A 26,851-nucleotide genomic window follows, 5' to 3' on the forward strand; every position below is an offset into this window, starting at 1 on the left:
ATATCAGTGGTTTAGCAAGGAGATGATTCTCTTTTAACATTTGCCGCAAAGATTTAGCATCATGCGCACAAACATTAAAAGGGCAGCACAAGGTGTGTTACAGTTGATAATATCAGGAAAAGGAATCGTCTCAATGAACTCATGCCCTCATACTAAAAGCATTATCTGTCCAAATCCATCTGTCTTTACGTGTCTGAAACTAAAAGAGTTCATTGTACCTGCACAGATATTATCTGAGCAACATGGGTTTAAGTGTATCACTATACTAAATGTAAGAGAGTCACATTAACAATTAAGTACCACTAACTTTATCTTTGTCATACCTTACATCATGATCGATGTATTTCCAATACAGGATAATTATTATTATTATTCATTTTTACATATATACAGTATGGACATATTATTTTGGACTGCTGGTTGAATTTATTTACTTATTTATTTATTTATTTTCGTTTTAGTCAGGACATTTCTTCAAGATGAATGTGGAGAACATTTTCATATAGGTGCAAAGTTTTTCGGGTGATTGTGGGAAATGTGTCACGTTACCTCCAAACCCTCTTTAGAGTAGCATCTCCCTTCCACGTCCTTTGAGATTGGTAGAAAAAAAAAAAGACTCACTTTAGTAAAAAAAAACACACGATTTATGATTTTATGACTCCTCTGGGCGACACTGACGGTGCCGGTGTCGAGACGACAATGCGCAAGCAACAGTGCCGTTCACAGGTCAGTTTTATTCTTTGTCGGTAGAATAGGGGCGGAGGAAGTGAGCTCATTAGAATCCTATAAAAAGAAAGTATCCGAGATCATAAAACGCCCGGCTGCAGGACTAAATGCACACTCACAGCCTGACAGACACAGAGTGGGAACCTCTTGTCAGGTTTCTGTCTGACCCATTGTGCGTCAGCATTCACTTCTTATTTGTTTCCATTCTACAGCGGGCTCTTTGTTTTTCAGATAAGGATGTCGATGGCATTCTTCTGAAAAATCTGATTTTCAGGAACACAAATTTCGCCCCATCACAGTCGGGCAAGCGTGGATACTGAGAGAACGCGCTCTTTTCATTGAAAACCCTCATTTTTTGTGACACAAAAAGTTAACGTAATTCAAGTGATAATTTTTTAAATTTTTTTATTGTTATATCAGTATTTTTTTTTTTTAAAGGATGCTCGTACTTACTTGGAATGGATGCTGTGTGGTAATGTTTCTCGTCGCTGCGCTGAAGACGGGGACATCCCAGGTATCAGAGGCGCGCCCAAAGGCGAACTCAATCAAGCCAGCTCTTTTGGAAGAGACACCTACACCCGCAACAAACCGCTCGACCACTGTCCACAGCAGGGTCACCAAGAAATATAACATCCTTGCGCAGGTAACTTTTAATTCATTAAATGTCTCACGACGTACACATGGACACGTAGTCCAACGTTTACGCACAGCCTGATATTGGCCACACGGATCAGAGCAAGTGCGATACTTTATTCTCAGTGGTAATCAACATTTTAGAAGTTCACAGTCAACCGTAGATAATAAGAAAAATAATAATAAGAAAAAAAATCTCTCTAAACTTCTCAATTGATATGTGACAGTGCCGTGGATAAGCGTGCGTAATTGTTCAGTTCGCCCCGACACTGTGGAGCGCACTTTAAAGGTGCGCGAACAAACTGGCCCTATGCCTTTAAAAAGCACTTACTCACGTGTGGATCTTTATTGGAAATTGCAGGGATTGGACCCCTCATAAACCCTAATTGCCTCCCAGACCCGACGCCACAGTCGGGTGCAGCGCACTTCGACAGTAAATCATTAATGCCAGAAATGTGAGAAAAAGTTAACACTTTGGGTAATTTTCTGTCTGGGTCTCAGTGTCAGTAAAATGGTCCAGACGCTTGCTGGGATTATGAGGTTCTTACTGTGGGGCTTCTGAGGGATGCACTTAGCGCCACTCAAAGTCTCATCAGCGCCTGCTGTTCAACAAAGTCCTGCAGCAAACATGTACTTTAAGACTATAAAGACACGACGGGTTTCATTCTGCTAAATATATTTTTAAAAAGTTGTGAACATTATGGGAGAAATATTTTTCCTTCATCATGAGAGGAATAAGATACTGTATTGATTGTTTTGTAAGAAGACTTCTCAGTATGTCAAACTGTCTCCCATAAATCGTTTTTTAGTTCACTCTAGAGAGATTTGGGTAATTAATATTAATATGGTCCGCCATGAAATTCTGATTTGCCATGAATGATCACTGTGAACTTTAGCTCTCGATTGAATAGACATGTGATAATGAGTCAGATTCTGCGGAGCTTAGAGATGCAGTTTAAGCCTCACAGTATCTTTTTGAGCAGCAGATGGCACTGCCACATGTCCTACAGCAGAGTCTGCATATCAGACGACAGAAACTGATGAATACTTCTTAATTGACTTACTTCAGGTTTGCGTTCTGACAGTTTAACCACCTGTATTATCACTTCTAATAATGATAATATTAGATATCTGACCTGATGTCCAGGTCAGACAGAAGACATGATTAAAAAGGCACTTCTCATCTGTAAAATGTAGAGGTTCAACCACAAGCAACTGTTCCAGACCATGAATGCCAGCTTACATTTTTGCCAACCACCATATTATCACAAATGTGGAATATCTATGTGTGACTTCAATTTCTTTTTCAATTTATGATACATACCATTGAATAGGTTGAGTGTAGACCGCTACAGGCACCTCGTTATTTTGTAAGTATGATTATGGTCTCTTGATAACACAGTGGTGTTTGGTATGTGAGTGATTGTGAGCTGATCATTTATGTGGGATATACAGTATATGTGATTCATTTGATTCCACTGAACATTCAAATACAATAGGTTTATAAGCTGAGAGGCAGTTCTTTAGTTGGCTGAAAAATTCTTGAGATTTGTTCAAAATTCACGAGAAATTTCCCCCAAACTCATCCTCATTGGCTTTATTTCAAAAGCTGTGAATCACTGTAGGAAAGAGTTCAACCTCCTATTGGAGATGAACTGTAGCAGGATGCAGGAATGGAATCTTGTGTTTTAGGCATCAGATAAGAATTGTTGTTCAAAGCTTTTGGTTGGAGGAAGCATCTGACAGCTTGATGTAATTTTACTTCCTGAAACTGCAGACGATGTTTGTCGAAAAGAGTTCCATTAATCACAACCAGGGTCAGGTTTTTGGCTTTCCCATGGCGTCAAGTTTTTTCTCATTGGCTACTTTTTTTTCACATCAGAAGTACAAGTGGATTAAAATGAACACAACCAAGAGGTATGGCACTTAGACCCTGATAGCCAGCTCTTGTGTGTGGCACTGTTGGCTCCTTGGAAGATGACCAGTATGAAGGGAGAACTCACCACTGTAGATCCCACAAGGAACTGACAGCATGGGGGTGTGTATGGATCTGTAAAACATCAGCCACTGGTCAACCATCCATTCTTTTTTGCATTATATAATTCAAGACAGAGGTTATTTAAACAAGCAACAATCTCTTAGGGCATAGGCTATAAAAGAAAAGCCAAGTCCTTTCGCTTTTTCTGCCGAACCCCATTTAAAACTAAAATGACTGTTTAATGATCCTAATTAGCTGAAAAAGTGAGAAAAAAGGAGAGGAGAAGTGTGAGTGCTTGTTAGCACCAAGCTCAGTTCATTCCTCAGTTTCCCATCTGGTGGCCTTTCCAGTCTGTGGGTCCCGAGGGTGCTCTGAGGGCCCTGCCCCGGAGCCATTAGGGGCCTACTGTGAAAACTACCTTTACTGTAATTGGACCTGTTAATGAGAGAGGAGACCTGTGCAACCTTCATTCCACAGGATTACACCTTTTAGCGCAGAGCAGCACACCTAACTAGATCACCATCACAAGCTTTCCCCCTTTCCTTCCTCTGCCTTTGAAGGGAGGAGTTGTGCAAGATGACTGTCTGCCACTCTTTGTGTCTAATGAATAAGATAAACCCAGAATGTAAACTTAAAAAAGGGTCTCGCTTTTGGAAACGTTGGATTCTAGCACTCAAAGAGACATGCCTGTAAACACATGTGTTTCGAGTGATGAAAGACACCAAGTCATGTTTGAATGACATGGTTTGTACGAGTGACTTACGCACAGCCAACTCTATGTTATCTGATACCGGCTGTCTGTGCTTTCAGGGCATATGAAGTTCATTTATTTGACTCGGTAAGGCCTCTGCCATTCATTAACACCATTCACAGTTTCGTGTTACATGCTTCATATCTGGAGGTCATGCACATTTATGACACAACGCCCAAATAAGTGTGTGGATGTGAGCAACTAGTGTGTGGAGAAGCCCTCCATAGATTTCAGGTCTTTTGTCTTCAAATGAAAATAATGGGAGCACAGCTGCTGCTGCTAATACTCGTGGGAGGGTTCAAATGATCCACTATCAATTCTGGGAAGTAAAAATATGTGCTTCAACCTCGGCATCCACACAATTTTCATACTGTCACAAAATATTCAACCCTCAGACTCAAAAGTCAGCAGAAAAAGCCAGACTTTATGTTGTGTTTTCTGCATTACTTCCATCAAATTATATCAGCCCTTTGGAATGACTCTACTTAGGTAAATATGGGATCCAAGACCAGGGGAAGCTTTCAAAGCCCAGCATATCCTGCAGTAAATCCCTTGTAGATTGTTGCTCCCGCACATTTGAGGTTCCTCTTCAAAGCTGCAGTGCTTTACCAGCACGAGAGCAGCACGAGACAGGCCCCGGGGCTTCCCTTATGGCTGTCTGTCTCTGCCTTTATCGTCTCACCAGCATACCAAGAGAGGTTGCAGGATACACAGTTTTCAAACCCACTTCCTGCTCAATATCCACCGCTGTGCTTTTATGTGTGAAGACCTTCCCAGGAAAAATAAGGGAGCGGCGAAGTAGACGGATGTGAGGTGCGCTGAAATGAAATGCCCTCCCTCAGAAGTTGCGATTGAGGTGTTAAAAACTTGACAAGATAAGGTGGGATTGTTGGTCGTGATTCATTTTTGGGGGTGTTGTATCATTGGATTTCAAAGGGCTGTCTTGCGGTTTCAGCCGTGATGGAAGAGGTGAGCCCCCCCTCCCCCCCATGCCATATGGACTATGAACTGTAATCGATCCAAGCCTGCTGGCCAGAGAGACTGATATGAATCAGAGCAGGTAGTGTGAAGTAATACCGCACGTGGCTGAGTCCATTTGTCTTTAAATTTAGATAACACCACATTCTTCATGTCAAGTCAAAAACTCCCACTGTATTTTCTTGAACTTTTCTTCTCTTCATATTTACTGCATTTTCCCTCCTCTGCTGTGATTATACCAATAAATCCTGCAGGTGCATATCGGATGACACAAAAACAGAAAACTCCACAGAGGTTGAAAGTTCATGCTTGACTTTGGAAATAGTAGTGTATCAAAAAAAAAAATCCAACAACTTCTTTTAATCATCTTTTCAGTGGTCTTTCTTGGCAGCAGATGCTCATCTGAGGAGTACTGAAATGTGGTTAGAAGCAAAAGTGGACAGTTTCGCTTTCTTGTCAAGAATTAGATTACATGATATGGCCTCTAATCTCTGTGTGTTAAAAGACAGCTCAAGCCAAGTGGCAATTAGTTTAGGTTAGAGTTAAAGCACTAGTATGGCTTTTCCAATATTCAGAACTTTACCGACCACAGCTCAGCCAAAGCTTCTTATTAACAAATTAAATATTATTTGTTCAATTTGTGCACAAGCACCGACATGTAAAAATGGTCAGTTGTGATTTTTGAGACAGGAACCCATATGGTGTAATTATTTCTTGGCTGGGACAATGGCTCCTTGGACTATTGCCGTTGCAATGAGGTTACAAAGCAGCCGGTGAAGAGGTTTCTCAAAGCGCCAGGGTGAACAGTTTTCAGTCAGTGAGATGCTGTTGGGGTCAACAATGAACTGTCAACAACTTTTCCTACAGAAGTAAACCCACTAAAATATCAGACTGACCCACTAGAAGACACTTTATTTTTAGGTCTGGATACTAGAGCGTGTCATTGGATACATAAGGCTGGTTTACAGCTTTAAAGGACAGGCTAAATATTTCATATTACACTTCCATAAAGTTAGGGACCTTGCCAGAGAACACTTCAAAAGGAAGGATAAAAATTTGATAAAAAGGGAATGTGTTCATTGATTAAGGCTGAAGTGGAACATACACACATTAGCTGTCTAATAAAGTATGTCTGATAATAATGGGCAGTGTCTTCGACACACATTTTTTGACAGGGACGCACAATTTTCAGACTACGTGCGTCCCTGGAACACAAGCTTTAAATACTTACAATAAAAAAGAAAAATCGATGCTACCTTTTACCTGCTATATAATATTGAGGGAAAAAAATGTAGTTCCATTCAACAAAAATATTCACAATTTATCCATTTTTCCAATTAAATTTCGAACCCGGAAATCGACATTATGTTTTGATCTTGCGTGAATTTCTAGTCACGCAAGATCAAGCGCTTAGGGTTAATTGGTCGCTCCAAATTGACCGTAGGTATGAGTGTGTGCTTACGTCTTTGTCTGTCTCTGTGTGGCTCCGCGGTGCACTGGCCCGGAGTCTCTGCTGCCTCACGCCCTCAGTCAGCTGGGATAGATGGATGAAACGGTTGTGACAATGAATGAATGAATAAAAATTGAGCTAACGGCAACGCGACGTCTGCTTATTTTACACGCTGCAGTGAGAGAACGATGACTTAGTCTGTCATTATCACCATGCCTCTGAAAAAGATGTAAAAGTTGGAGAAAACCCAAGTGACAATGAGTGCTTTCCTGAATAAAAAACAAATGTTAATGTAAAGAAAGAGACAGATATTACTGTGGACAGTACGGAGGAAGATGCAGAAGAAGCCAAGTGAAAACCAGTAAAAATCCAAACATTTGTACCGCAGTGGACGCGATTTTTTCCATGGGCGAGCCATGGCTAAATGTCAGCACCTACAACAAAATGCAGTTTAGAAAAAATGTCAGCTTGGTCCAGCGTCCACAGGGGAATATATAAATTAAAGGCAAACAAAATTATTGAGTGAAAAGCAAAAGTGTAAAAAAACTGTATTACATCTTTCTTTATTTCTTAAACGTTTTTTTTTTTTTAAAGAATGACCACCAGGGTGTAACATTTTGATAAAAATAATATTTAATTTTCATTTTTACTGAAACAGTTATGACATCGTTATTAATAAAATCATTAAAATTAACAGTTTGTTTAGTTTTTATATTGTACTATTAGCAAAACTCAATCCTTGAGTAGGGCTTCTACCATATATTCTGTTACTGCGTTTGGGATGCCTAATGTTGTGTTGGGATGCACAATTGTTTGTTGAAGCGCATCCCAGGGATGCACTACTTTCTTGAGCTAAAACTCTGAATAGGCACTCTTTATTCTGATCTTTGAAGATTAAATCAGTTTCTTCAGCCTTTAACTATTACAGTATGTATTCAAGCTGGCATGGCGTCTCTGATGAACGGTAATAAAACAGATTAGATTCTGCCTCAATGAGTTAATTGTTTTCTTCAAATATCACAAATTCATTTTTGACTGCTTTAAACACAAGTGCGAGCATGGACAAATATGTCTGCTTCTCAAACCTCTTTTGTTCTGATTTATAAATGCAAAAAGCTGGAGCTAAAATAACCCCTCAATTTTTCTTTTTCAATTTAAGTTCCTGCATGGCCATGGAACACATTGAATAAGTTTGGGTAAATTGATTTAGCAAAAATTTCATTCAATTTATGGTGTCTGAACATTCCATGATTGATTCTTAACATTGAAGAAATTAAGAAAAATGTATAATTCATCCTACACTCGGCTACTTTCATCAACAAATTAAAAATTGTGCAAGTCTGTCATAATGATGAATGAGCTTTCAATATTCCTACACATTTTTCTGTTTGTATAATTGTTTCCATGCGACCTCAGCCTAAGTCAGTTAGCGTGGCGTCTGTCCAGTGAGTCGAATCTTGTTCGCTTTCTGAAAGACAAGCACATCAAATAACAACTTCCCATGTAATGACAGACTAATATTGTTGACTGTTGATTTCAACATGTGGTGTGGGTTTATGTTTGCCTATTCTTTTAGCCATGGCAGCTCTGCTTACCTTTGTAACCCAAATGGAGTTAGCTGTTTATTGGGGCTGTAATGATTTTTTTCTCCCTTTTTCATTTTCAAGTTTATTATTCGTTGTTTGTCAGTGGTAAACTACACCGGATCCCATCTGTTGGTGCGATACCAGTGAAATGTGGTTGTGACGCTGATGGTGCCAAGCATGTATCTTCATGTCAGTCTACGCTGGACACAATTCACACATTCATAACTCACATCCTGATAATATTTACTGATCGGCATAGTTGAATATGTTGTTTTCAAGTGAAAGATGACTCAGTCCACCCATGGCAACAGAAACTCCCTCATAATCAACCGAATGCCTTAAAATAAGATAAAGATGATCTTCATTGTATCTCGCCCAGTGGGTGTGGACCGGAGCCAGAGATCCAACACTTCCCTGCAGCTGTGCAGAATGTCACCCGCTCTTGATGAGTTCCGTGCAAACGTGCAACATTATTACATTTGTTCAAGTTAATTGGATATTGATGTAATTTATGTGAAACTCCTGTGCTCCTGCTCCAAGTCTAACAGCAACAGCATTTGCATGTGCAAGAAATTATATAAAGACAAAAGATTCCAGTAAACCTTCACACGGATGCAAGGAATTTGAATGGAAAAAGTGAGCTTGGATTGAACTGTAGTTCTGGATGCAGTGAATGGTGGATGGTGGGTTTGTTGATCTGGCCTGGTCCTTTAATTGCTCTCACAGAAAGCACTCAAATGGTCTGTTGTAGATAAAAGAGTTACGACAGCTCAACAATTTGTTCTTGTAAAACAAATCAATGAATGTATTTTTACAAAGTACAACAGAAATAATGCCAAATTGATGTTAAATGACTCTGATTAGCTGCAGTATTATAAACACCCTTTAATGACATCTGTAGACTCATTAAGCCCCTGAGTGCCTTATTAGGTTTGTTGTTTTGATTTGGCAGAGGCTCTGTTGTCTTGGTCCTGGAAAAAAAGAAAAAAAAAGAAAGACTACACCAGTGAGAGATATGCCTACAACATGTTGTCCACTGTGATTGGGTGCAGAGGGACCACAGCCTGTAGTTTGATCACCCAAAACAAACAACCAACAGATTTTCCCACTTACGCCCAGTGGTATTCTTGCAGACTTCATTATCCAGGCTTTCAGATCTTTGCATGCTGCTGACACTGCTGTCACATCCTCATTAGAGTGAGGGTGAGTGACATTTGGTTTTGATTTCCAAAACTTCAAAAATGACATTTATATAACCTATCTGCCATGTCTCATTCTAGAGGCTATATTTGTTCTTCTCAAAGTTCCAGTTAGGAGTGTTTATAACTTATAGTGAGCTCATATACTTACAGTGTTTTTGTGAGGCAATGGTAGATGCTGTCCTCCACTTTGACAAAGTGTAATACTGTTAATGTTAATTATGTGATTTATAACACGATAAACTATGTTTAAGTCAAGGTCTGCTTCAGCTTTTGGATTTGGTCCAACCAAAATTTTGCTCAGCAGTTAAACTCAGCAATATCACACAGCAATTTAAGCCCCCAAAGACCTCTAACCTGAACATAACAAAGGTATTTTTTGGCTTGTTAACTGCTACTTTTGCGACCTGAGGTTCATGGTGCAACTGTGGTGCATACAATGTAATTAGATGGAATGCAATTATGGTTTGTGTTGCTGGGTAAGTAGGGGTTTGCTGGACTGTGACCAACAAATCCACTATGTTCTTTCTCTTCAGCAATGGTGGAAAACAGGATTGTGAAACTAGTACAGTATACATTCTGTATATATAACATTAGGTTATGTTGTAACTAATATTCTTTGAGTGTAAGTCTCCATGCAGCTGCTTATTCCATACATACTGGGATCCGTTCCCAGTTTACAGATGATGTTGGTTATTCAATAAGACACACCAGCTGCGCTGACTCAGAAACGTAACCTTCATAAGGCACCAGTGCGCATCATCACTCTGGACTCAAACCTGGTTCTGAGTAACTTTGATGTTAAGAGACAACCTCTCAACTCAGAGAACAGTCATTACAAAACAACCTTTACTAAACCCAGTCACATGACCCTTCTATGCAAACCCCTGAGCTGGTATTACAGCCAGGAACAATCACTTGTATCAAGCACTGTGTGCTTGATACAAGATGCTAACCATCCAGAGCCTCAGTGAGCCTGCAAGACACAAAGGATCCACGATGATCATGGGGTGAAATTATTGCTTTGATGAGCCCACTAGATACCAAACTAGCTGACATGTGTGCAGTCATCACCACAACTTAAGCAAAAGACAATACGGCTGCCAACCTCTTGAATTGTCTTCCAGGGGAGAATCTCTGACACTAAGTGCAAAGCAGCATGCAAAGTTGACTCTGCAAAAATCCTTCATGCTGAAAAAGAGCTCAAACCTCCAAAGGTAGTGTACCAGCATGCCAGGGGGCACATGTGTACCTGCTGCTTAACATGCACTCTGGATTAACTCCCTGTCAGGACAGCATACAGTAGTTATAATCTGCCCAGACACTCCTGTGTAGAGCACAAAAGGAGTAACCCTGTGGCTTTATACAAATGCCTTTCATATACACACATACAGAAGACGAATATAGTCATCTTCTAATTTTGGATGTCCTTGATTCTTATTGACAAACCAGATGACAGATATAAAACATTCCAAAGAAGTACAAGCCAAGTGTTGCAGCTTTTAGGGTTGTGAAGAACTGCTGACTTTATGGTTTAAAAGTATGTTTTTATAAACTGAATAAATGCATGTTTTCCCCAGCAGGTGTATCCATGCAGCAATGACAAAGAGTGCAGTGTGGGAAGCTACTGTCACAGCCCTCAACAGGCTGCGTCTCGCTGTCTCTCCTGCCGCAGGAGGAAGAAGCGCTGCAACCGAGATGCCATGTGCTGCCCTGGCAACCGCTGCAGTAACTGTACATATCTGACACACAAGCAGGGCTTCAATGCATGTTGTTTTTGGTTATTTTCTGACTGGAGGTGATTTAGAATTTCTTTGGAGATGTTGACCTTTGCAGATATTACAGAAAATGTGACAGCATCACAACAGCTAGCCAAGAGACCTTGCGTAGGAGCCAACACATTTAAATAATGGTGAACACATGCTTTCACACAAAATCCTCAATCTAATTGACCTGTATTGAATTGATGCTGAGAGGTCAAGAATTAATAGTCACATTTTTAAGGTGTTGTTTCATCATGAACAGTTTGAATGGCATTTATAGATGTTTGTGCAGAGACGGTTACCAACAAATAAAGACCTTCCTTCACAATCGCAGTCGGTTTTGTTGAAAAGCCTCCTTCAGCAACCACTAAAATAAGCTAGTGCCATATTGATCTGATCAAGCAACACAAATGGAATCAGGGTGCATATTGTTTTCTATCAAATTAATATTCTCTTTTCTTTTTCTGTCTTCAGATATTTGTGTCCCTATCTCCGAGAGTGTGCTCTCACCTCACATCTCCGCTTTAGATGAGCATTACAAACCCTCTGCCAAAGACCACAACTGGAGGAAGAATGGGAAGACACATGCTAAGCATCCTAAGCATACTCTTAAAGGCAAGATTATTAAGATAGCCTGGATAATTAAGTCTTTGAGATTCATATCCCTGAATTCATCGTTCACTGAAAAATCCTGTCGTCTCCAAATGTCGTTCTTCTTGTTCTGCTGTTGTTCTCGCTAAATCGGGTTTGGTTGGCTGGGCTTTTCTGTTTTGCGCTGTCTGCTTGCCCTACAGAGTTCATGGCCAATTCCAGTCCACAAACTATGTTGATAATTACCCCTCTGCTCGTATGTCAGTGTCTGAGAGCCAAGCGCACAGCATGGGAAACCTAAAAGAAACCACAATGCCCCTGCTTTTCTGCACCTACGTAAAGCCATACAAGCACTTTCTTTGACAGGAGACATTGTGTGATACACAAGTGAAAACCACAGAATGCAGGTTTAGCACAATTATAGGTAATGGCTCTCTTAGCCCCCTTCTTAACGTCTATCTCACCTTATATGAGTTTATGTAAGGACCTATCCATAAAGCAGTGTGCTTAATGAGACGCCGAAATTACTCAGCTTTAAATGGACCAACAGGACAGAAGGCTGCAATGCTCAAATCAATGTGTAGAAAGCAGCACTACTTAAACTTGCCATAAAAAAGGCCATTTACTTTTATTTGTGCTTGACTCTCTCCTTCTCCTAAAACATTATAGTGTTTATGCAAGTTACTACTTGAGAAAGAGAATCAGTGGCAATAAAGTAATGAACACACAGTCAGTCTATGCAGTCCATCAGAACTTAAATGGTGGAGCAGCTTTTGGCAAAAAAGTGGTGTGTGTTTAAGCATGTTTAGGAGAAAAAAAAATTGCATGACTAAATGGTGCGAAATATGTGTTCATTAAAGTATTGTTGACCTCCTGCCAAAGTGTCAGCCTCAGACCAGATGGAAAGTTATGGTTAATGTAAAGAATAAGCAAATTGTTTGCTTGATTTCTGTTGACAGCTCTATGAATTTCTTTGGTCTCTGACATGGCCACACATAATGCAGTCCAAACTCAGACATGAAGAAAGGCTAGCTTAAACATTTTGACATCGAAAACCATGGACAAAGTGAAAACATAACAGTCTAATGAATAATAATGATACATTTGCTTTATTTAAGTAGACCACTAAAACTCCAAGATACTGGATAGTTTTTGATTTTAAGTGGATCTTCTGTGTCTCTGGTGATACATTTGTTTCCATTTTGAAGTGGACATGTGGCAACTGAATATACTCTATGGAGATATACTATATGCTGGTTCATCACTGATCAATACTGTCTCTAATCTGTTTGTTAGGGCACGAGGGTGACCCTTGTCTGCGTTCCTCTGATTGCTCGGAGGGCTACTGCTGCGCCCGCCATTTCTGGACCAAAATCTGCAAGCCAGTGCTGAGGCAAGGAGAGGTGTGTACGAAGCAGAGGAAGAAAGGCTCTCATGGCTTGGAGATCTTCCAACGTTGTGATTGTGCCAAGGGCCTTTCCTGCAAGGTGTGGAAAGATGCCACCTCCTCATCCAAGTCCAGGCTCCACATGTGCCAGAAGATCTGAAATGGAGGCAGCTGCTGTCTGCGTAGAGGCCTCTGTCTCCATCTGCCAAGGAAAGTTTTTAAAGGATGGGTTGTGGCTGAACTGAAAGGAGTAAAAAAACAGAGACTAACAAGAGACAGAACAGACTGTGGATTCAGGCTCGCTATTCGGCAAGCGGAGAGCGAATGGGATAGCTTTAATGTGTTTGCTGTGAATGGTCCATCCCTTCACCCACATACAAACATGTGCCCTCACACAAAGGCACACATGCACCTCATGGGTTTCTGAGATCAATGCTGTGCTCACACACAAATACAACGTTTTTACACACTTTCATGACATTTAGGGAGCCACAAAGTTAACTGCTAAATGCTTATAGGTTTGTACCTTTTCGAGATGGATGAAACAGACGCATCAATCTTTCAACAAGTTTAAATTTATAATGAGACGGATACACTCTTTCATTTACACACAAGACATATGTCTACAAATCAAATTCCAAAGTCAAAGATTGGAATCACAATATCCTGTGTTTCAATACCGGAGCTGAGTTTTGCCATAATGTGTTGTTTATGTCAGTAAATCTCAATATCCCTTTCTGCACAACATTTATTTAAGGTTTAAAGAATTCAACCAATGCCAGGAAAGATATTTGTAACCAGTAACAATGTCCAGACTGACTAAATATCATTCATATGAGGGACTAATGGCTTACACCGTTTACTCTGGAGCTTGACTTGTTTGCTTCACAGACTTCAATGCAAGGCATAAAATTCTTAAAAGAAGAACGCATGAACATTTGCATCAGAGTGATGGGCCTCATATGGAACAAAGTCTCTGCCCGATATTTAGCCTGAAGAAGAAAGAGATAATGTATTGTATCCGTAAAGGAAACCTTGTTTGATCTGTCAGATACAGCTGTAATCTATTGTTATACAAATATGTGGGTTAAAACAGTTGCACTGAGATAGTGCTCTGCAGACTGTGTAGTTTTTGATACCAGTCAGAGAGTGGTTCTGCCTTTTTAATCATTTGAACCGAATTTAAAGTTTTAATGAAGGTACGTTTGTTTCCATTCACAAAGCCAGTAGGAATGAGAGATAAAAGAAGATTAATTAATTACACAAATGTGCCATAAACCGCATGTTTTCAAAAGAAAATCATAGTTTTAATCAATATTTTGTTGATTGCACACAGCCCTGTTTAATTTCTGGCTTATCAAATATGGCTGCATTCTTTCTTCTCATGAAATACTCTGCAGTGCTGTTGTCCCGGAGGCGAAGCATGCTTTTTTTGGACAACTTTAAACAATCATTTGTTACCTACATAGTCAATATAATATCACATTTTTGCTTTACTGTTTCGAGAGCATCAACTACAAATATTTGTAACAACTTAAAATATCAATAAGCTTTTATATTGTAAATAGATAGGAAACAATGAAAATGTATTTAAGAATCAATGTATATCATGTACATATTACAAAAAATATAAATCTTGAACGCTACAGCAAAATGATATAGGCGAGTGTGATGAAGGCTGATATGAAGGGAAGAGGGGACGAGCACAGTTGAAATAATATAGTTGAATTGATAAAAGCTGTGAGTTTAAGTAATGGGGAGAGGCATAGCTAACTGTGACTGATATTACAGACTCTGTGATTAAAAAGGGGTTTTCCGAAACAGAGACAAGTCCAATAACTTCCAAAATAGTTTGTGTAAAGGGTGTGTAAATGGTGTCAAGATTTATATCCCCCTAAATATTGTGTTAATACATTGCATTGATTTTTTTTTTTGTATTTACAATGATGAACGAATAAAAGAATGTATTTTGTATCATTGGTTACAAAAGACTGGTAATCATTTGGTGCATATAACACAAAAGACAGAAAAGGGAATGGATTGAATGTAACTGTTTATTGCAGCTGATGGCACGAGTTAATTTGTCGCTTAGAAAGACTTTGATCCGTCAGGGAGGTTGGGATTAAAGGTTGTCTGGCCTGAGCAGAGGAAAGATAGAACACCAGTCCTGGAGTCCAAGTCTACACACTGGTGGTGGTGGTGGTGGTGGTGGTGGTGGTGGCAGATGGATCTGTTGAGGCTAATGAAATGACAAAGTAAAAACATAAAATACCATTAGATGTTACCATGTCAACTGAATAGATAATTGAATATGAAGTAATCATCAAATAGAAAACAACAACAGACTAAACCAATAAATGCTGAAACTCTTCATTCGCCTTTAAACTCCACTGACTGTGGTTACATGTGAGAATTTTTTCATGACTACAAATATGATTTCAAGAGAGCCATTACAGACTGATGATTTTCAGATGTGATCTTGGATGAATATGCTAAAATGGTTGTCTTCCAGTGTAGAAGATATGTTTGGCTAGGTAGAGACAATGTATAATTTTACTGTAATAACTGAACGTAGCATATGATGACATTGATATTGAAATTGCTCAAGACAACACTTCCATGACTAAGATTACTATGTTACTACATTATCAACTTTCACAACTTGTTCTGACTGTTCTCAAGAGAGTAACATATTACTGTATATGTAGATAGATAGATAGATAGATAGATAGATAGATAGATAGATAGATAGATAGATAGATAGATAGATAGATAGATAGATATTGTCTCAGCAGTAGAGCCATGCTACTCTTTCTAATCTTTTGTTCAGAATGTTGTAAATGCGCTTTAAACCAGATGTAAGGATTACGTGACTCTTTGAACAGCTGCAGTGTCACAATCTGCTACCAAATCATTTTAGATTTACAATCATTGTGTAGTATAATTTCCAGCTTGACTGTCAGTATATATTTAGAGGGGGCCAGAATGCCAATATAAGCTATATGCATTGTGAAAGTAAAAAATTCTTAAGCTTAAACATGTGGCGCTATTGTGAAGAGACCAGACTCTTCCAGCCTTGTTGTAAAATAGCTGCTGGGTTTTTATCGGTTGTGTCTTATGTCCTCTGCAAATAATTTTTAATACATATTCAATTTTTCCTCAACAGTCATTAGATTATTTTACAGTCTATGGGAGAAATGAGGGCGTGATCTCTCGTGTAAATGTGTTCAACAGATGTTCAGTATTTGTATTTCAAGTTAAGTGCAGACTCCAAAAGGTAAAGCCATTTGCACCATTCATTGTCTTCTCTTCCCACTCTTTGTAATCTGCTTGTAATGACAACAGGGAAGATGTCATCTAAAAGATATCGCAAAGAACTATTCCACAATGTTAAACAACTTTATAGATATTCTGTTGATCTTTTTTTAATTTAAGGTGATGAGAGCGGCAATACGTCATTTTCTCACATTCCTTGATAGTAAAATCAAATAAAGAAACTAATAATGAATCACCCTCAAACTGCACTCTGCACTTTACAAGGTTGTGTTTTAAATGTAATAAGTGTCAGGTCTTTTTTTTTTCACACATGCTTTTGATTGAAAGTACTGACAGTATCCTACCTTTGTTTTGTTGGGTTTTCTATTTACTGAAATATTGGAATCCTTTTTATTTACACAGACACTGGAAACAGGACATTCACAATGACTGGAGACTTCAGGTCGCCATGGAAAAAAGCAGTAGATACAGACATAAATTGCTTTTCTCCTGCTCCAGGCCACCCACAGGTTTTGGAGTCTCCACTGAAAATCTGCTAATGAGACAGTGACTGTCACTGACTCTGCACTTTCCAATGTGTGTCAGCAGAAAATACAATTGAAGGAGTGCATATGGACAGGTTTGGTTGCCCATTAGCATGCCAACTGGATAAATATGCTAAATGATTTAGATGACAACTTTGATTCTGTGCCCATGGCGGCACAGTGTGAATCAGAAATGTAGCTTGGCTTTTTATGGCTCATGTTATTCACTGTGGTCGAGAAGGAAAGAGACTTCATGCCTTTATCACATGAACTTCTACTATAAGCTGTTGAAAAAGATGATGGCTGTCCATTTTATAATGACTATGGCACAAATATGGATTTAATTTGATTCATACTTTAATCAATCTGCATGTCTCTATTTAGCAAGAAAGGGAATCTGCATCTTAAACAAAGACAGACCTTGATAACAGTCGAGAAAAAATTAGAAACATATGAAGAAAGTTGTGCTGACCATAGGAAACATATAGTTGGATGAGTGCCTGGTGATGTTTTACCCCTCTATCACAGGAAATGCCATTTTCAAAGTGTTTTTAACCCCCATGGGACCCAAAATTGAGGAATGCACTTGTAACCTGAATTTGTAGGTATTACATAATAGTAATAGTAGTTCATAAAGGAGTTTACCAAGTAAATAATGTATAAACTGCCAGACTTTATCTAAATGATAACATCACTCTTTGTTGGCTGACATTGTTAATCTCATTGTATTTTCCAATGGAAGATGGAGGCTGTTCAGATTATAAACTCAAAAAAACTTAAAAAAAACCCTCTTTGATAAAAACAAAACAAAACAAAACTTATGGCCCAGGTCCCTCTTGAAAAATAGATTCTTAATGTCAATGAGTCTAACCTGGATAAATAAAGGTTAAAATAAAATAAAAAATAAAATTATTTTACTTAGAACCCTAAAAATCCATAAATCCATTTTTTTATTATGGTCTTTTATCGTCCAATGAAAGCACGTTTACTGAGGGGTCATATAAATGCCTTGGTTCAGCCAAAGCTAAAGTATATAGAGAAAAATGTCTCAGGTTAGAAATCTAAATATGCTCTGAAGTATTCATAATGCCTGGCAAAGCTTTAGTCTGGAACAAAGTTCAAAGTTATTATTTTCCATGCTGTGGCAGATGGTCCAAGAAAATAACCATTTCGACATCAGAGGTTATTCAAATAGATGTCATCCCTCTGCCAACACTCAATCCCTAAACCCCTGTCTGGTCAATCACTCCACTGCTATTAAACACTTGCATTAGTCCTTTATGGAAATAGTCCAGAGACTGTTTGTAATTTTTTTTCTGTATTTTACAGACATTGTGCCCCACACGGGGAATACCCTTTCAATTTCTTTCTCTTTCCTTCTACAAGCTTCATAAGCTTCTGAGCCCCAAACATTTAGTCAGTGGATCTGTTTGTTTATTGTCTCCCATCACACATTGTATTGTCACTAGAGGTTTGTTCAATCTATAACGATCAAAAGCAGATGGCACTGGAATCCTTGTCACTTGGTGCGAGGATACAGAACTCCTTCAAATGACACTTTCTGTCTCTTTCTTGACGTCAAAACATTTTTGGCTAAATATTATCCTTAGTTACATTTTAGAACTCAAATTGCTGTTGATTCTTCTTTTTTTTTTTAAAAGCTGGAATGACAAAATACTCCAGGGTTGGGTATTTTTGTGTGGATTAGCCAATCTTGCATAATGTATATTGTCAGTGTATTCACAAGACATTCCCATAAAGAGTTGGTCAGTAACTCAGTGGACTTGTAAGGCCTGGTGATAAGGCAGTACTTGTAAGGGAAACTCTCAAGATGACCTTGGGTAAAAAGGGCGAACTGGGGCATAACACGATGCTCATGTTGTAGGACATGAATTTGCAGTGCTGCTCTTGGTAATGACAGGGAATGCATCTCTACTACTCTTCATGCAAATGTTACTGCCAAAAAAGAAAAGAAATGCCTAGAGAGACAGAGTAGAGTAGAGAGTACAGTATAACTTTATTCATCCCTTAAGGAGGTCCTATCAGGGAAATTAATTTCTTCATCGCACACTGCACACAAAACACAGAAAAAGCACACAGAAAGCACCAGCACATAGAAAGTAGTACAACACCAAATAGAAAGATTAATAAATAACCCATCAAGAATATACAAATAGAAAATCATTAATCAAGTCATTTGAGGTTCACATCAGAGAAGGTGTGCTGCAGGGACTGTAAGTCCAACTCGGCCCGATGGTGGCAGAGTCTTTAGGTATCTCTCCAGAGTTGTGCAAATACGATTGTGCATTATCCAAAAACCTGCATTTTCTCACAAAGTCTTCACCAATGGCACCCACTATGCTTCTGGGAATGGATGAGACTGTCACCATTTGGCTGAACCTGTGAGATTAGCAGGATCTCCAGGGTTCCGGATATGCTTGGAATTGGCTTGGGTTGTTCTGCACCATAAATCAAATATATACTTGTGATAAGAGCTTCTTTTGCATGGAACCGAAACTCCCTGAAAGGTGTACAGTACAATATGTTGTGGGCCCATCGGTGACCAGTCTTTAAGGGGGTCAAGCCCACACAGTCAATTGGAAAACCTGGGAGGAAGAACAGTGGGCTTGGAGGTCCCATGGTGCCGTATCAGTTAGAGCTGAGATATTTAGAAACAGGTCAAGTGAAATCTACCAGGGGGTCACAGAGAATTATTACAACATTACAACATCACTCTGCCAACTCCCATGCTTTTGGTAAGGCTCTGTTCTATGGGCAGTATCATCATCCAACTGTAACCTGCACTGCAACATATGTGTAGGCTTAACCTGCAGGTATGTGCTCAGCAATAAAGCCAACTCAAAGTTCCATTCAATTGCAAAAATTCCTTTGCATAACGTAAGTACTCTTCCTTTGTTGTCTGACTCCTGCCCTTCTTCTGGGGGCATGCCTCTTTACATTAAGCTTACATATTACACACCTGCCCCCCCTCCCCCTTTTCACACTTGAGTGAGAAGTTGAAATGCATCCAAGTGAAGGTCAACCTTGTGTGTCCATTGCAACATATGGTTTTCATTAGGTTGAAATGCAGAGATTGAATCTTCTCATCCTTAGCTGTACCCATACGCTGCATTACAACACACATTTTGTGAAGTTGACATATAAGGTACCATATGCTCATCAGATTCTGTTTTTGGTTTTTTTTGCACGTGCTGGGCATATTGCCTTTTTGAAACCATGGAATAATAATATTAATCTGTATTAGAAGAGGATGGTGTGGTAGTGTGATGGACCAGGTGGGAGTCATCACTCAACCCTTGCTTTAGATAAGAGCTGCTCTATAACTTAGCCACATCACAATTATCTCCTGGTTTTTTGTTAAATGCTTACTATTTGTCCACCAAATATATAAGAGCCCTTTTGTCTCTATGCTTCTTTACCTTTCAGCATGACCAGTGTTGGAAATTATTAACAAGAAAGTGAGTTTTATGGACTTCAATCAAACAACAAATGCTAATTAGATTTTCATGTGAAGTTTTCCCCTCCTTGCCTGGGGGTGAGGCTGACACTCTAGTCTGTGTACTTCTGGAGTTACAGGTAGAGACTCTCAGTTAGTATTGTAGATTCTCATTCATCCAAGTCATGGCAATTCTTGAAGTTTGAACCTGAACCCTTACATACAGGTCTAAGTACTCCTCGATGCGTTGAACGGCAAAACTGTTGGGTTTTGGTTTGGCTTTTTTGTCCTTCGGGTGAACCAATTTGTGTCTGAGGGTGTTACTTGCACTGGGAAGTCCCCAGAAATTCTCACAACTGTTCACACCCTCAACCAAGTGAAACTGATAATAAACCTCAAAACTCAAATTATGTCCCATTGGGCAAACAAACTTCTTATGTCTTCATTGATTTAAACAAATAAATATATTTACTCCCCTCCAGAACAGAAGAAGTCTCCTGGATGAGAGGTGCAACATTTTGTCCAATGAGACCTCTGGTTTCCCTATAACCAGATGGTGTTGCCAGACATTCACACTGAAAGCACATTAGCTTGATTCAGTGATACCTCCAATGTGCCATCCACAAACAAGACCAATGACAGCATCCCTCCGGGAAGTGGAACACCAGCCCCCTTTATCCACAAAAACTGAATATCAGATTGTCAGTGTTGTGAGTGGAGTGCTAGTTCTTAGTATTTTCTCTCTTTATCTCTTGCTGGTACATCTTACAATATCCACATCAGCTGTCAGCTGAGGAGGAGACCCTGTACATATGGAATATGTAACTGGGTGGAGAGAGTCTTAATATGAAAGAGAACAGCTGATATTACAATGACAGCCCCAGAATGTGACATCACTGTGATTATGAGTGAGCATGCAAGAAAGAGTGACTGACAGGATAACAGGGGAAATAAACTACTGCTTTTGTAAGAAGGGTGGCTTTCCTGACTGAAACGAACTTGATTTGATAAGTCATCCGTTGTTACATCCCATGAAGCAGATGCATTGTAATTGTCAGTGTTTGTGTGCTTGTCCATCCGTCCATACGTCCGTCCGTCCGTCCACCAAATATCTTCACAACCGTTGCAGATAAAAAGATGAAAGAAAAAGCAGATTACCCGGGCAGCAAAGGGGATGAAAATGAGATGATGACGTTGACCTTGTGAAAAGTAGGTCAAGGTGAAATTTCAACTTTTGTACACTCAGGAACCAGATAAGATCAAAAGACGAGGGAGAAGGCCATTGTGAGTAAGATCATAGATCAAGGCGCTAGCTTTGATCTATGAATGTAGGTCAGAGCACTAGCTCTGATCTTTGACCAATGCAAGTAGGTCAGGGTAAAATTTTGAATTCAGGGGTGTCGCGGGATGTTGCAGTCTGTGAATTCCTTGGTTCTAGTTTGAAATTAACTGTAAGTGACTGTAACTTGCAAACAATTAAAAAAAAAACCCTGCAGCACTCATGCTTATTTTCTGAAAACATATTGCAATTATCTCTAGGATGATTAGCCACCACCGGAGGCAGCGGGCAGTAGAGCTGGTCATCCAATGTTTCAAGATCGGCGGTTTAATTCCCGCTCCCACCCAAAAAACACCCGGAAGTGAGCTGACAGTGGGAGGTGTCAGCTCACCTCCGGAGCACTGCTTAGGCGCTCTTTGAGCAAGGGGCCGTCTCCCTTACAAATTGCTCATTTGGGCGCACCACGAAGGAACTGCCTGCCACTCTACCTCCCCTGGATGCGTACCGGCCCCTTTGTGTGTGTCTTTGTGTGTTCAGGGCCTGTACATACATATATATGCATGATTTCAACTAACTAGATTGTGCCACTAATTTCCCTGCGGAGAATAAAAATCAGTACATAAAAGAAAAAAAAAAAAAGCAGGAAGAGCAAGGTTGGGGTCCTCGTCTGCCTGGCGAATATGTACAGAGAAAATGCTGAAATAATTACGTCTGTTCTAATCGTTAATGAGAAAGTGTCAGCAGCCTATAACTAAAATAAGATAACTTTCCAGTAAAGATGTCAAAGAAAACTTCTGTCATCTGCAATTATTTCCTTTTTGCATGTGCCTACATCTGCCTACAGTATGTGCAGGTGCTTGATTACAGAGGGATAACAGTGACAGAGACATTTTTCTGGGGCCCAGCTGTCAGTTGGGCAACCACTTTCATCTCATAGCCTTTTTTCTTTAAATCAAATATCCAGTATATTGGCATTGTCTGTTGTATTCGTTTGAAAGGACTTTGAAAATCCCAACCATGTTTAAGACATAAAACATTCGGCTCTGAATAACAATCTCTCTGATATGAAAAAATAGCAAATTATGATATTCAGTGTTCTGCAAACTAATCAGTCCATTCCTTAAGAGAAAAAAAAGGACAGGGTGCAAATAGCCTAGAATATCTATTCATCCATAACATTAAATCACTAGATGCCGATTAATTTAATATTTCATTACTTAATGTATTCTCGTCAAGCGGTTAATACCATCACTATTCTGTTGTAATACTTTTTTGTTTGTCTGACATATGTTCCTATACTTCTCCAGAACGTTCCACATGACTTACGAAATACTTTTTTTTTTTGTGAGATCAGACAATTCAACATCTTGTAGATGTGTTGTTGTTTATGGCTAAAAATACGTAGTGATACCAAACATTATGTGACACAGCTTTGTTGTAGTGTTTTTTTGAAAAACATTGTTGAAGAACATTTTAATCGTCTTCTTAAATGTTAATTTATCTGCCACTTTCATTTACCTGGAAGGCGTTGCAATGTTTTCCAGGTGGAGACGCAGCAAAAAATAAATGCTGGCCGATGTTTCAGACCTTGGAAATTTCCCCTCTGTCTGTTTTTCCTGTCCTGGTATTTGTTTATTTGTACTACAAGCAATCTAAATATTAGATTTTTTTAAACAAAAGGACAGAAAAAGGTCGGAAAACAAGACCCAAAAATAAGTCGAAGGCAAAAAAAAAAAGAGATCCATATATGTTTCCTGAGACGTTTCCAATGAAGGGTTCATCTGGACTTCAAGCAGGACATCCAAATAATAAATCCAATGTCTTCATGTGAAAGTTATGAATCGGACAACATGTGTTTAACTACTTTTTCTAGTCCAAGGCCTCACATCTGCATAAGATCCTGCAAATATTTTTCCTTATGGGTGATGTCTGCTTAGGCGTACATGCAAATATGTATATAACATCAAACGTATATAAAACCCATGAAGTCAGGTGTTACAGTTGATCCTTCCTCTGTAGCAGAACATGAGTACAGGACAATTTGTTCGTGAGATGATTTTACATCTCATGATAGAACTTTCATCACTATAATGATTCGTTCACTCCCGCCTCAGGCTGATTTCTAACAGTCTTTGGGGGTGATGAGTATTCTCTCTCTTTTCAATCTTAAAACATCTGCTTTGGCTTTTTAGATCTTTATCTCTGCCAGATTACAGAGTGATAAAAATTATGAGAACCCCATTGAGAGTCAGTTGTTTGCTGGTATAAACAATGATTATTTTCAGGAACAGTATGGAGACTAAAGAAAATTGAACAAATCAATACTAGTGAGAGTAAAGCCACCCGTACAAGTGAAGTTCTTAAGTTAAATATGACTACAGAAAAAAAACATGTCAGGTCTGTTTGATTTAGATACAGCACAACTAATGTTTGAATCCCCTTGATAGCAAGATGTCTGTTGTTGGTTAGTAATCAAGGCCACCATTCATGCCAGAGATGAGTTTATTGGATTTCTGTTACATTTCGTAACAAGAAGACGCGGTGATCAATGTCGCTCACCACATGATGCTTGTTTCTATTGCGCAGATTGGCTTGTGAGAAAAGTTGTCCATAAGAACGAAAACATGCACCAAAGCAATTTTTGCATCAAGGGTCGTGACTCAAGCAGAAATTATTTTTAGTGGTAATTTTCAAATTATTTGACAACAATGGACTGAAATATCAGTGTTTTATTTTCAACAGTTCTGAGAAAATTTAATTTGAATCAAAGCTTCAATCCAATCAAAGCCATCATGAAAATTTATTCTCCTGTCTCGAACAGTTTTAGAGAAAACATCCAGAGCTTGCAACGACATGGAAGGCATATATTTTTAATTTGATTGAAAATTCACACGAGTATAGTCGGTTTCAGCAACATTTAAACCCTTTTTCTTTGTTTTTGCTGTTTTCTAACATTTACATCAATGGGAATATTGCAAACATGTGACTGCAGGTCACATGACCTCAGGGACTTAAACTAGCAGTCATAACTTTTGAGCTGAGGAGTAAAACTACCATTGAAAAACCACAAGTACAGCATTGTGCTTTCATCTAGAATATTATTTTTTTCTAGACAAGCCCAAGTCATGATAATTCACCCACAAACATCTCCATTTTTTTGCAAACTTGTGTTTGATAAGTCTGGTCAAAAACTAGGAAGGAGGAATCCCAGACAAAGTATTTGCATTGAGTGATTAATATCAATGACATTTTTTTGGTTCCTTTTCCACTTTGGCTCTCTGTAAATAACTCTGTGCAGAAACAAACTTATAGAGAAATCCAAAGCTCTTGTAGGCTTGCCAAGTCCAGCTGTTATTGCTAAGCTATGATGAGATAATAATTTTGTTGGGTAGTAAATAAAAAACACATCAGCTGAAGCCGTAAAATCTCTGTTAAAGGTCTACAGGGTTGTTCCATTTATTTTAAACATCAGTCATAAAACAGAATAGGACTTCAATGTCACAAATGATGGAATTTAGGAGAAAAATCCCAACATGTCCACCATGGTCCAAACTGTTGCCCCAGTTAGTGATGGTTGAAAACAAAATCTCCTAACAAACAGAATCAATCTTCCTGTTTGTGCTCGGAGCAAAATTTATCCACACAGGAGAATGGTCAAATAAAGCCAGCTTCAAATAAAATGAACATTCAGTGCCTGAAATGGATATGGGGTCAACTAACAAATGCTATGCTTCTGAGCGCAGCATGTGAATGTGTTTAGCCTGGAATGCAGGATATGCCATGTAAGATTCACAGCCTCGCTTTGATCAGTGCTCACACTGATTTACAGGGTTTGGATCGAAGATTTGTGTGTGGTTTTATTGTCTTGACTAAGTTGAAGATAGCAGCCTTTTTGTTCAAAGGCAGGATTCTTTTTTTTACTGTGGAGGTGAGGACTTTACTGACTTCATGTGCACGTTGTCAAAGCAGGTTACATATTAGGTATGAAAATGTTTGCCTGTGTGTGGCAAGGAGCTGTCTTGTAGTCATGCTCAAAAATAGTTTGTTGGTGTCAACCTCTTTAAATCACTCTTTAGTGCCTGCATATGTTTCTGATCACCTCTCTAGAATAAAATCTGAAGCAGTTGCAGGTGTAAAGTCTACTATGTGTTCAGCTTTAGAATGGACTGTAGTTACTTCTTTTTCAAGGCATAACGAAAGTTACATCTTAAAAAATGCCTGCGTCATGTGCATCATTTAGCTATTAATTAATTTCAGGTAATGATAGTCTGTGATTCCATTTTGTCTCACATTGCTGTTTTCTTGTTAAATCAATATTATTTGTTCTATCCAACACTGGTGGTGTAACTCCTGTTGTCTGCATATCAAAGTACAGCTATGACTCCAACAGTTAATTAAATCAGAATGCGATCTTTCAGTAACTCTTGTCGACACACACTCCGTTTCAGTCTACGACTTCTACCACGGTGACGCCACGATGCGGCCTGTTCTTCCTCTCCTGCTTGGCACGACATGAGCTCAATCTGGACTAGAATTAACACATGGTCCAGTTTCCCCTCCTCCACCTTTACTGATGTCCTAAAATGCATGCCAAAACTTGTTGAATTATCCTACATTCTATAAAAAATATATTTTTTATAACAAAAACGTGAACAAAAGGGACCTGTCACATGTTGCTGAAGGTATCCACATGTTGTGGATTGTTCCACAGGGAGCATGCTGCCCGGTAACAGGTCATTGGAGCGTAATTGTATGTGAAACGGATGTCCTTTAAAGGCTCAGTCGTTTACGAGCCAGAACGGTAATTGATTGTGAAATTCGTTTTACTGCACGCCTCTGGGAAAACTTTTAAAACCTTTTTTGAGTAAACAAAATTCTATTGCAAATTATTTGCAAATGCTTTTGGTTGCAATTTAAGTTTTACACAATGTGGCAACTTGTTTTGGAACCATGCTTTCATAATTAGTTATTTTGCATCATTCGAGAGTGTTCTCACAGTTTGAGTGACAGTATTATTTGATTAGTAGCTTCGTGTGCTGTAAGAATTTGTTTATATACGACACGCACACATTTATTAAGAGTCATTCTGCACATCCTCTTTTGTTTTATACTGATACGGCTCTTGCACTCATCACGAGCGCAGCAGGAGATCCATTTGTCAAACAGGAAAACCCGATACTAAGCGTTATTGTGCTCCTTTCAAGAAGTCCACACGGTGACACTGCCCCTCCTTCTCCCGGGGGACAATCTTTAACCCCCCAGCCCATCCTCAT

General features: G+C 39.1%; 1 protein-coding gene across 3 annotated transcripts; it reads left to right on the plus strand.

Moving 5' to 3' along the window:
- Positions 1-829: 829 nt before the first annotated feature.
- On the plus strand, positions 830-15,016 carry dkk2 (dickkopf WNT signaling pathway inhibitor 2). 3 transcript variants are annotated; one of them, XM_068321902.1, is made up of 5 exons: positions 866-898; positions 1,165-1,369; positions 10,882-11,035; positions 11,539-11,679; positions 12,952-15,016. In XM_068321902.1, the coding sequence occupies exons 2-5, from the start codon at positions 1,166-1,168 to the stop codon at positions 13,200-13,202; spliced, it is 750 nt and encodes a 249-aa protein (XP_068178003.1). In that variant the 5' UTR covers positions 866-898; position 1,165; the 3' UTR covers positions 13,203-15,016. The 3 variants fall into 3 exon arrangements, with proteins under 3 accessions (XP_068178002.1, XP_068178004.1, XP_068178003.1); XM_068321901.1 differs by having other exon boundaries at positions 830-1,369; XM_068321903.1 differs by having other exon boundaries at positions 830-1,369; positions 10,885-11,035.
- Positions 15,017-26,851: the final 11,835 nt, after the last annotated feature.

The sequence above is a fragment of the Antennarius striatus genome, chromosome 8, assembly GCF_040054535.1.
Source record: "Antennarius striatus isolate MH-2024 chromosome 8, ASM4005453v1, whole genome shotgun sequence".
NCBI classification, from domain to species: Eukaryota; Metazoa; Chordata; class Actinopteri; order Lophiiformes; family Antennariidae; genus Antennarius; species Antennarius striatus.